The sequence below is a fragment of the Eublepharis macularius genome, chromosome 5, assembly GCF_028583425.1.
Source record: "Eublepharis macularius isolate TG4126 chromosome 5, MPM_Emac_v1.0, whole genome shotgun sequence".
NCBI lineage: Eukaryota > Metazoa > Chordata > Lepidosauria > Squamata > Eublepharidae > Eublepharis > Eublepharis macularius.
In genome coordinates, this window is record NC_072794.1 from 33,305,882 (window position 1) to 33,318,159 (window position 12,278).

General features: G+C 40.8%; 1 protein-coding gene across 1 annotated transcript in view; it reads left to right on the forward strand.

Moving 5' to 3' along the window:
* Positions 1–12,278, forward strand: part of HMCN1 (hemicentin 1) — a 278,171-nt gene that overhangs the window by 194,777 nt on the left and 71,116 nt on the right. The window contains exons 55-61 of the mRNA XM_054980206.1: positions 656–769; positions 3,525–3,712; positions 4,874–4,970; positions 8,886–9,047; positions 9,682–9,795; positions 9,925–10,127; positions 11,032–11,113. Of these exons, the coding sequence (XP_054836181.1) occupies positions 656–769; positions 3,525–3,712; positions 4,874–4,970; positions 8,886–9,047; positions 9,682–9,795; positions 9,925–10,127; positions 11,032–11,113 (960 nt within the window). The remainder of the gene's footprint in view (positions 1–655; positions 770–3,524; positions 3,713–4,873; positions 4,971–8,885; positions 9,048–9,681; positions 9,796–9,924; positions 10,128–11,031; positions 11,114–12,278) is intronic.

The window sequence follows — 12,278 nt, forward strand, 5'->3', positions numbered from 1 at the left end:
TCATCTTAGCTAAACTGAAGGGAGAAAATGCATATATATATATATATATATATATATATATATATATATATATATATATATATATATATATATATATATAGGTATTAAGTCAGGTAAGGGTGCTGCGCTGGACCAGCTCTGAGTATTCCTCCTGATCCTGGGAAAAATACCATCTGATATACAACCATCAGTAAGTGCACTACCATCATCTTATCCTCCTCTAACTCATTTGCTCCACTCTTCATTCAGATGGAGGTGGAAGGTAGGCAGTGGGAGCAGTTGTGCTTTCCTTCACCTAGCTATTGCCATTGCTTTTCCTCACCCAGCATATGGCGATGGTTGCTATGAACAGTAGGAGCCACTGCTGTGCAGAGACAAGGAACCAAGTTAGCAAGTGGCAATGACTATTACCACTTTGTTATTCTGGTAGACTTGGGTGGAGGCCCAATGGCTTGGGATGGTGGTATTCTGTCACTTTGACACAGTGTAACAGGGAGATAGCTATTGATTCTGTGCTCTGGTGAGCCGGGGTGGTGGCGAACCTTCCTGAAGTTCTTAGGCTGTAACCACTGCCAAATGATGCTGACCTTTGACACTGGCCCTGGGACTATATTTGATGAGAAGGCCTCCTCAGTCCTTTCTGTTTTCTTCCCAGGAGGTCGTGTTTTGCAGATTCCACGGGCTCAGAGTGAAGATGCTGGACGGTATACATGTGTGGCTGTAAATGAAGCTGGAGAAGATTCCATGCAGTATGATGTCCGTGTGCTTTGTAAGCCTACCTTATATTGTTTGATATTAGAAATACTGTATCCCCTTCTGTGTAATAAAGGGAACAGGAAACAATAAGAGAATGAGACATTTTTCAGAATCTCTGTTGAAGCTAATTTTAATCCTCCTGCCAACTGACAGAAGGGTACAAAATATTTTCCCTTTAACCTATCCAGATGCTTTGTCTGCGCATTCTCTGAAAATAAAGAAAAAGTTGATCCATGATGTTTCAACACCCTCCTTTGTCTGTTTTTAAAAATGGGTTTTCACTAAAAGTGCTGTAAGCTCAGCTAGGTCTCTCTAGAGTAGCATTGCTTAATTTACTAATCAGTAACTTTTAATTGACCGAAAGTTTCCCCCAGTTGACTGGGAAGCAGATTTTTTTAAAGTTGGATTTCTCATAAAAACAGCAAGTAGCACATAGAAGAGGCACAATCTATACACTACCGTAGAACCGTATACAGAACTATACAGAACCATAGTTTTTATTCTTAAGCAAATATATGCAGATTTAAGTCAATCACTCAATTAAAGCTTACATGGTTAGATTAGGATCAAACCCCTCCAATTAAATGAGAACTCTCATTACATATTATAATAGCTGTTTTAATGCTGATCCAGCCAGTAAGACAAAGAATCAGCACTCTACTGGTTCAAATCCCACTTCTGCTATGAGCTCAGTAGGTGGCCTTGGGTGAGCCACTCCTCTCAGCCCCAGCTCCCCAGCTGTATTGTGGGGATAATAATAACAGTAACTTGTTCACTGCTCTGGGTGAGGCACTTATCTGTCTAGAAGAGAGGTATATAAGTGCAGTTGTTGTTATTACATTTAGTATGTGTTTTCTAAATTATTATACATTCATACAATCATAAATAACATAAACTTACAATTCATATACGATCATATAGCAATGATTATGTCTTACTGTATTGAATATCCATCCTGTTATGTGCTATTGTATCTGAGCATGTGGATGTGTATAACTAGTAATGGAGATATAGAGGAATTATATACTTCCAATTTACCACAGATCTAGATTAATATCTGAAATTATTAATTAAAATTAATCAATTGTTTCAGACTTTAGATAACATCCCCATCAAATTCTATTTCTGTACCATAAACTGTTGCCCTTAATAGATGTAGACCATAATCTTTATGTTAAATTAGTGTAATTGTCAGATACATCTCTTTTGATCTGTGGCTTAATTGGAGTCTGTGTGACCCTAATGATTCATTAAGTAAGTGAAGTGTTAAAAGTAAGATCCCTATATATAACTGTATTCAATTGTTAACACTTTATATTACGTTCTGTTAGCATAGTGGCTTCATCTGTAATAGCAGTCATTCAGAAATTCATGGTTTGATGATCATTTGCTCCCACTGTTTAAAAATCTGGTAATTTTTATCAGTATTTGTAGCTTTAATCTTAGCAGAGTCTGTGCCTCAAGCCTGAATAAGTGGGCATGCCAGTGATGTCTCACACCTTGAGCAGTGTGGATCTGGCTCTTTCTGCCACTCCTGTTATTTATTTATCTCAGTATACACATGGTTAACGGTTAAGAGTTAGCACTCGTTTTATGCTTTTAAACCATTAAGCCAATATGGCACGGGCCCTGCCCATTTAAAATATTGGGCAGCATCCAGTATACCCTTAAGTTTTCAAGTTAATAGTAGTACTATTAAGTATTCAAATTAATAGCAGTACTATAACAACAAAGTGATCTTTTAGGCCACCTGGAAGGGCCCTGAAGAATTCCATCATTATAATGGTAATAAAAATAATTTCCGCAGTGTGGCAAGCTTCTTAGAGGAGCTGTATAATTTCCTTTCTTGAATATTTTAAGAGCGTTTCAACAGGCTAGTATTGAAAGATTACACTTGATCTTAACCAAAAGGCTCAGAAACGAATTTGCATTTAAAATTTTATTCTGTTATTTTAAATATGAGCATTCATTTCTCCTTAATTTTTTTGGATTTCTTTTAAGTTTTTAACTATTTTAAATACTAATTTGCACTTTTTATCTAAAAGTCTATGTGCTATGTAGATAGGAGAGTAGGTAGCCTTATTGTTCTGCAACAGAACAGCAGAATTTTTGTCCAGGGCACATTAGAGAACAACAAGATTTTCAAAGACAGAGTCAGAGCTCTTTTCTTCAGACATGTGCTATGTAGACTTCTTTGAAATAAATGGAATAGTATTGAAAGATATTTAGGTGTAGAAGATCTTGTAATTGACCAAATTGCTCATGTTTGAGATCCTTCTAGAATTCCCCAGTAGAGAAATTCTCACAGTTCTGTTAAGAATGAAGTGATTCAGTGCCATGGAGCATCAATAGAAACTTCCTCATTTATGTCTCTAAAGATTTTTCTTTTGAGATAAAGAACAAATTTCTATATCTGATCGTTCTGTTATGGATCATGTTTTGGACAAGGGTATCAATGAGTTTTGTCTGAACTTCTTGTTTGCAGAATCCAGAGAGATTCCTCACGGTTTTTTCCACCTTTTCTCCAAGTCCTTCACTATCAAATAACATTTTTTTCCCATGGAAGAAACTGTGTACTCCATTTAGGGAAATGCTTGCTTTTTTTACAAGGCAGTAATATTTTAGCTTAAATATTTGCAACGTGCTTCCATTCCTGTTAGCAAGTCTAACATTCACCTTACTTAGATTTTACCCATTCAGAAGCTTTGTAAAGTAGTCAAAGACTAGAGAACATTGAATAACTTTTCCCGCAATTTTGCATCCCTCAGTGCCCCCATCTATTAATGGAGCCAATGGTGATATGCCTGAAGAAGTAACTGTGCTTGTGAGCAAGATGGCACTTCTGGAATGTATAGCAAATGGCAGCCCTACTCCAAGCATAACCTGGCAGAAAGATGGACAGCTCTTAGTTGAAGATTCCCTACACAGGTTCATAGCCAGCGGAAGAACGCTTCAGGTAATGGTTGGGTTGCTGAGGATGGAAACGTTTATGAGCCTAAATAAGGTACATTGGGCATGGTTGGGAATGGAATTCTCAGAGTCAAAATTAAATCCTAGGCAAAACATGGCAAAGAGATGGAAGGTAGTAGGTCCAAATATAGGCATAGATCCTGTGGAAATTAATTGGACAAGATCATAATGACAGAGTCGTTTTTGGCAAAAGAACCACTGATTAAATGTAGGGGTGGTACTTGATGAGTGATTTGAATGACTTTTCTGAATAAGGCCTTTCTCTCCCAGAATTTTCCAGAACCTTGTGCAATTAAGTCACTGTGTGGTCTTTCTTCCTCTTCTTCCATCTCTGTCTTTTGTTCTGTGCTGACCAGAGACTTGTTTACGTGGCTTTAATGCAAAACAAGGAGCAATGCAGGTCTCAGGTGTCAAGATGAAGGGGGCAGGGACTAAATGGAGGCAGCATTGTAATAATTGTCAAGTGCAATGATATCTTTGTAGGGATGGAATGACCCCGCGAATGGGTAGCCTGTGCTCTTTGTTCATCCTTGTTTAGGTAGCTCCTGTTACCATAGACATAGGTAAACCTAACGCAGAATATGGGATCTATATTCCACACACAAAAATAATGATTAATGCAGATAACCACTTACCAAGTGATAACTTCCTGAAGTTAGCTTTTTGCCCCATGGGAAGCCTGTCATCTGAAGAGTTTGCCCATATGTTGATAAGAATTTTCATCTTTCCCTTGTTTCCACATTTGCAATCAATATTACAGGGTTAGCAAAATCTCACCACATGAGCAGATGAGACGCTGATCGTGTGGTCATGTGTACAACGTGGGATTACTTGTTAAAACTTTATCTGTGTTTGTTTAAAAAGCTTTGAAGTATAGATTTATTGCTCATCCCAGACTTTCAGTATTGTTTTCTGTTGAAGGTTGTTGCTGCACATAAACATGCAAAAAGAGGAATTCCCTGAACTGTTATATGTTATTCTCACGAATCTAAACTATATTTTACTGTAGAGCAATCACAATAAGAATAATAGCAAGAGGCTTGTTTTCAATATTTAATTGGTATGCATACACGTATATATATTTGACATTCCATTATTTATTTCATGCACATACATCACTTTAATACCTTTTATCATCTTCTTCTAGATCCTCAGTTCCCAAATAACAGATACAGGCAGGTATATCTGTGTTGTGGAGAACACAGCAGGAAGTGCCAAAAAAAAATTTAACCTTAATGTTCATGGTAAGATTGCTATTTTCTAAGATGTGGATTGGTTGCACTCAAATAAGGAACGTTTTAATGCAAAGATTCCAATCTACAAAAAAAAGTATTTTCATGTTCAATCAGATCTTGATTCACCAAGGTGCTAAAATGTACACTTTCACAGAAAAAGAGCAAGGGGGTTACAAGAACTTGTTAATGAGAAATGGCAACACGACATAGATTTAAATGGACCACTCAAATCATCAGGGCCAGTCTTCAAACTATTGTCTCTACTCAACATCATCTCTGTCCTCCAAACCTACTAACCCACTGAAATAAACAGAATTTATCGCTCTCTTGACCCTTCCTTTCAGTCATTCCCACTCCCCCTGTGCTGCATGTGATCCTCCTGTTTGCTGTTTTGTCTGAAAGAGGCAATACACGTATCTGTAACTCCCGTACATGCAAACCAGAACCCTGAAAATCAGGTTCACATGTACTAAACTTCATGGGGCAGACTTCTGAGAACATGAAAATTGCATGGGGTAGCAAGACTGAAGCTGCTTCTCATCGCATGCTGAGATCACGAGCGGAAAAGATTAGCCTGTGTCTGGGAGGCCCCAAATGCTCATGCATGTCTGATACAAAGTTCTCATGTCACCCCCTAAAAAAGTTAGGCCTTTAGAATACCACTGTGTCAGGCTCTGCTTTTGAGATGATCAGAATAATAATGATCGGAATAATAGGACATTTTTAGATGGCCTGACAGAGACCTGAACTCAAACTCATAAATGTCTAGGAACCTAAATCAAAAACAAATTAAATAGTGGTTCGAAATACTGATGCAAAAGGCTACACTTCAAAATGTTATTCTAATTCATATGTGCAGTAATGTTCCATCAGGTAACTGATGGAACTCTTCATACTTAAGAAGCTGTCCCAAGAATGTTAGGGTCAAAGGGGAAATTCAAATAGATTTCAGTAAATGTTTGCTCCAACTGCTATGGAACTTGAGAACTGAGGGAATATGGAAATACTCAGAGAACAATGTTATTTTTCTTTTTAGTTGAGTACTTGGGGCCAAATGAGACAAGTCACTAAAAATTTCTGGTGTGTAGTAGAAGAACAAGATTCTGGTCCTGTAGCATCTGAAAGACCAACTAGATTTCCAGGGTATAAACATTTGATATCAAAAATCACAACATTCAGAAACCAGCGGGAGAACATTTTAATTTGGTGTACTGCCAGTTTGGTGTAGTGGTTAAGAGCACGGGACTCTAATCTGGAGAGCCAGGTTTGATTCCCTACTCCTGCGCTTGAAGCCAGCTGGGTGATGTATTGTCGAAGGCTTTCACGGCCGGAGAACGATGGTTGTTGTGGGTTTTCCGGGCTGTATTGCCGTGGTCTTGGCATTGTAGTTCCTGACGTTTCGCCAGCAGCTGTGGCTGGCATCTTCAGAGGTGTAGCACCAAAAGACAGAGATCTCTCAGTGTCTCAGTGACACTGTGACACTGAGAGATCTCTGTCTTTTGGTGTTACACCTCTGAAGATGCCAGCCACAGCTGCTGGCGAAACGTCAGGAACTACAATGCCAAGACCACGGCAATACAGCCCGGAAAACCCACAACAACCAGCTGGGTGACCTTGGGCTAGTTACGGGCCGGCTCTCTGGAGCTCACTCAGCCCCACCCACCTCACAGGGTGTTTTGTTTTGGGGATAATAATGACATGCTCTGAGTGGGCATTAAAGTTGTCCTGAAGGGCGGTATATAAATTGAATGTTGTTGTTATAATTTGCCAGGATGTCCCATCACTGACCTAAAAGTAGCAGTTCTCAAGCAAAGAAACTTCAAAGGACAATTACAATGCAAGATTGCTGAAATGGAGTTCATTTGCAAATTTAGAACAATGGATCCTCCAGGGTTGAATCAGGACATAGGGTTTTTCTCGCATTACAGATGCTAATTTTCTGCACTTTACATCCAGGTCTCTATCAAGCTAATTACAAGCTTCCTGACCCACTAATTTGAAATACCCTTCCCACCCTTTGCCTGGATTGTAAAGCTTCCTTTTCCCACTTTTATTTGACGAAGGGAGCTCTAACTCTCAAAAGCTCATATCCTGGAAATCTTGTTGGTCTTTAAGGTGCTACTGGACCCAAATCTTGCTAAGCCACTAAAAGCTCTCCCTCTTTTTAATGTATAGTAGAACTTTGCTGTGTCCTGACATCATAACATTTCACGTCTTTACCCACCCACCACTACACAACATTGGCTGCTGCTGGCAGGGAGTGGAGAAATGCAGGTTTGAGGACATCAGGACACAGGTAAATTCTATGAGCCTTTATGGAGCATGAGGGAAAGAGCTTAGAAACTCAGCTGCTCAGTTACCATAATTTCTGCATTAGACTATAGTGTTTAATAGTAACTGTGAACCCTGCTTTTTCAAGGCTGGTGTATAATTTCAAATTAAACATGCCTTTATGTCAATTCCATCTCTCCCTTAAAAAAATTATTTATGTAGGAAATTAATCCTTGGCTGGGGCTTGAAATAATAGTGCAAGGGATCTTCACAAGACAGGCCACCCAGCTTGTGGTCCTGATGCGAAAAACATTGTCATTCGTCATCATGAGTTATTTTTCTTCACTGCCAAGAGATGAAATATTTCCTGCTGTCTCATCCTATTTTTAAAAATAGTGATTACTTTCTTGATACTAAATAATGAATAAACCAAGGCAAAGTCCCGTGGGAAAGAAAGGGGAGTGTGCTTTTCTTTGATAAATTGCAAAGCATTTCCCAATGCTTCTGAGAAGTCCCTTCCAGTTTTGGTCCAGCTGTTCTCTATCCACGTTCTCTCCTCATCAAATTACATGGCTTTGGGTACCATTTATTTACTGATAACCTCCAACTGTACCTCTCCCCGCCCCCCATCCATTCCCGTAGTTATGCCTGGTAGTGAGGGAAAGTGCTGTCAAGTCGCAGTCAACTTATGGCAACCCCATAGGGTTTTCAAGGCAAGAGATGAAAAGAGGTGGTCTGTCATTGCCTGCCTTCCATCTTATATATCAGTGTCTCATCATTATCCAGCATTGTGTAGTGGTTAGAGTGCCGAAATAAGATCTAGAAAACTCAAGTCTGATCCCCCACTCTGTCATGGAAACTTGCTACTACTCCTTGTAGTTCTGCTGCCTTAGAAAATGGACTGGATGCTTCAGTTACTGCAAAATGCAGCAGACAGTTAATTAGGGCTAGCTGTAGAATGTTGTATCGCCGGAATTATATCAAGGACCGTGGCTACGAATTCCTTTCAGAGCGAATTCAAAATACAGGCACTTATATTTTACATCTCAAACAGTTTGGGACCAGGGGACTTGAGGGGTCCCTCACCACTGCCCATACGAACTCACTTGGCGCTTAAGGTCAATTACAAGTGCCCTGCTCTGGGTGCCAGTGCTGACTGTTATGAAAATGGAGGACTTTTTCACTTGTGAGCTTTAAGCTTTGAAATTCTCTGCCCCAAGAAATCGATCTCATCACCTCCCACTTAGCCTTCCAGCTTGTTCTTTTCTGAAGGTCTTTTGGTTGGTGGACAGACTGAACTGAGCCCTGTTAGCGTCAATCGACTGTTAACTATTGGATTTTACTCTGTTGCTTCCGATGATTTTGTTGCTCTTATTGGCTGAGGATCATTTATTGCTGCGCTTTCTGTTTTTCTACTGAGCTATAAAGTTTTGTTGTTTAGATTGTAGTATGACTTTCCTTGTGCTTTTAATGTTATTGTAAGCTGTCCTGTGTACTGTCTGATCAGTAGAAGGGTAGGATAGAAATATTTGAACTAAACAAATTTGTTTTTCTGTTGTTTGATGAGACAAATTATTCTGTTATTCTTCTGCTTGATGAAACCCACTGCAGTTCTATCAGAAAGAATGCTTGGACTTGTATGTCTTTCCACAGTTTCTCCAAGTATGGTTGGCATTAATTCTGAGAATTTGACTGTGGTTGTGAATAACTTCATCTCTTTGACCTGTGAGGTCACTGGCTTCCCTCCTCCTGATCTCAGTTGGCTCAAGGATGGAAAACCTGTCAGTCTGAATACAAATGCTCTCATTGTACCTGGTAAGCGAGATAAAATGGCTGGGGACAAATGTATTCTTGAGGCGTTTCTATTCTATTTCTGTTGCATGCTGTGTTCTTAAAATGATCCAATTTGGGGAAAAAGTCAGATTTGTGAACACTTTCAAGGAACTGATCAAATCAAAAGGAAAATATAATTGTTTGGAGTAGCCAGTTGCCTTCTTTTTATCAGTTTAAGATATGTATTTAACATTTTTCTGTGCAAAGAATGAAAGAAAGAACAGATGTTCAGGTCTCTAGCCTACTAACATAGCACCAATGGCCATGGGTGTATACTTGATGTAACAATTGCTTATGAGGACATACTTTGCTTCTAAGCCAATGAAGGGTTTAAGTAAAGGGGAAAGTTCAAGAAAAAAAAATAGAAGAATGCTTTTTTGCACAAACAAACTGACTGCTGGCATATCACCTCAAATAGGGACAGAATGTCCTAATGAAGAGAAACCTGCAAAGTGGATTCAGAAGTGCCATGGAAATGCTCATGCTTCCTTAGCTGTTCATGCCACCATCTCCCAGTTAGGTTCTTTGAACAAGATTCATGTTTGTGACTAAAGTGTCCAGAGCTAGACACACACAGTCCTTTAAAATATATGAACGAAGAGCTGTCTCTTTTCAGGTGGTCGAACACTGCAGATTCCTAGGGCCCGGCTGTCTGATGGCGGAGAATACGTTTGCATTGCCCGAAACAGTGCCGGGGAAAGCCGGAGAAGGAGCTTCCTTACTGTTTATGGTGCGTCAGTTAAAGAATATTAGCCACTGGCAAAAAAAAAAAATTAGCGTCTGATAATTTTTCTAAGGTTGCAATCCTTTCTTCCAAGAAAAGTAAAAAATAATAATAATAATTCCCCCCTCTTCAAAGTTCCTCCTAGCATTAAAGACCACAGCGGCTCAGCTCTTTCTGTGGTGAATGTGAGGATGGGGATGCCAGTGACACTCGAGTGTGAATCCAATGCTGTTCCACCTCCTGTCATTACCTGGTACAAGAATGGACGCATGATCACAGCATCGTCCAATGTGGAAATCAATGCAGATGGCCAAATGCTTCATATCAAGAGTGCTGAGGTATATAAATTTGCTCAATCAGGCTCTCGAGGTAGCTTATAACAAATACAAAAACATGAACAGTTAAACCAAATAAACAAGCACAGAGATAAAAAGACAAGGGAATCAAAATATGTTTAGCCATCCACCTTCATAATCCTTTGCAGAACAGAAATAGTAATCAGTTTGTTTAATCTGATGTTATCACTGGTATCGAGTGATACTCACTGGTATCTACTGATTAGCAAACATAACAAAGAAAACATAGATTTATGTAATTACTTTGGGGGCACATTTCAATCCAAGCAGGTATTGCTTTCCCCCCACCTGCTCCTACTAAATGCTTGTGTGGCAAACGAGATATTTGAATCAGCTGCTGTGATCACTTGTCATCAGTATGTCTGGGTACTACTGATTTTAATCATGCCATTGATTTAGTTATTGGGACTAATATTGGAAATTGGTTGTGGGGGGAGATGTTTATTTTTATAATTAACTTGATTTATTGGGAACCACTTTGAGCAGTAAGAAAAAGCAGAATAGAAATATAGTAAATGATTGCTTCTTGGAAGTGGTTTGCTTATACGTACATTCAGCCCATGCAGCAAGCTCCCAAATTAGCAGATTAAACTCTCTTCTCATCCACACAGACACAATTTTACTCTGGTCTTTCCACATAGTTTGCCTGACCGAGATAGTATCTCTCTCAGATATATACAGACAGACCCAGGCGCACATACAGTTTGCCTGACAGACAGAATATCTCATAACTTCACACAGACAGCTCAGGCCTCGCACAGATTGCCTGACTGAGCCAAAATAAAACCCCTTTCAGGCTTCTACACAGGTTGCCTACTTTGCCCAGAATGAACACTTTTCTCTCAGCACTGACTAAAAACTATAATTTCCTTTCTTACATTCTCAGGTATCTGATACAGGCCAGTATGTATGTAAAGCCACAAATATCGCAGGGCGTGATGACAAAAATTTCCACCTTAATGTTCATGGTAAGCTTAAAGGAACAGCAAGGAGCCTCTGGCTGCTTCCATGTGGGGATTGGGTGGAGGGGGGTGGGCCAAAACAGGCCCGAAATGACCCTGATCACCCTGGATCCAAAATGGCCCAAAATTGGGCCCAAAGTGGTCAAAAGGGGCCCAAAATGGCCAGGATCGGGCCACTGACACCCAGCAGAGACCCGATCCTAGCCATTTTGGGCCTGATGCTAGCCGTTTCGGGCACGATCCTGTCCATTTTGGGCCTGAATTTGGCCCAAAATGGCCAAAAGGGGCCCAAAATGGCCAGGATTGGGCCACTGCTGGGTGAGGGAGTGTTCCCTTGCCAGACAGAGGCCTGATCTTGGCTGTTTCAGCCCTGATCCTGGCAGTTGGGGACCTGAAATGGACCCAAAAAGGCCCCAAAGTGGCAAAAATGGCCTGGATTGGGGCTGAAACAGCCAGAATTTGGGTGGTGCTGGGTGGGGGAACCCTCCCCAGCCTAGCACTGCCCTGATCCTGGCCATTTTGCCCCCTATCTGGGCTGTTTTGGGCCCAAAACGGCCCCAAAAGGGCCAAAATGCCACAGAAACAGCCCATATTGTGGCCAAAACAGCCAGGATAGGGCCAGTGCCGGGTGAGGGAACCCTCCTCCGCCCTGTACCGACCCAATCCTGGCCATTTCTGCCCCAATCCACACTGTTTTAGGCCCAAAACTGCCCCCAGAAGACCAAAATGGTGCGGAAATGGCCTGGATCAAGGCAAAACCAGCCAGGATCAGGCTATTGCTGGGTGGGGGAACCCTCCCTCACCTGGCACTGGCCCCATCCAGGCTGTTTTGGGTCCAATCCGGGCCAAAAATGGCCAAAAGAGGCCATTTTTAAAATACCCACGTGACAACAGTCACATGGATATTTTAAAATGGTGCCAAAATGCCGTTCCAGGGTGTTCTGGCACCAGGTGGGTTTTTTTGAGCCAGAACGCTGTTCCAGGGCTTTCTGGCTCAAAAAACCCCTGCTGGCACAGAAGCGCTCAAGTGATGAAAATCATGCTGGGCTGACTGCAGCCCAACAGTCCTCTTCTCCCTTACCAGCTAAGCTGCAGTATAAGATCCATTTTGAAGAGGGAACTTAATTCTTCCTTCTCCTCTTATTCTCTTATTGGTTGGAAGTTCTGCCTG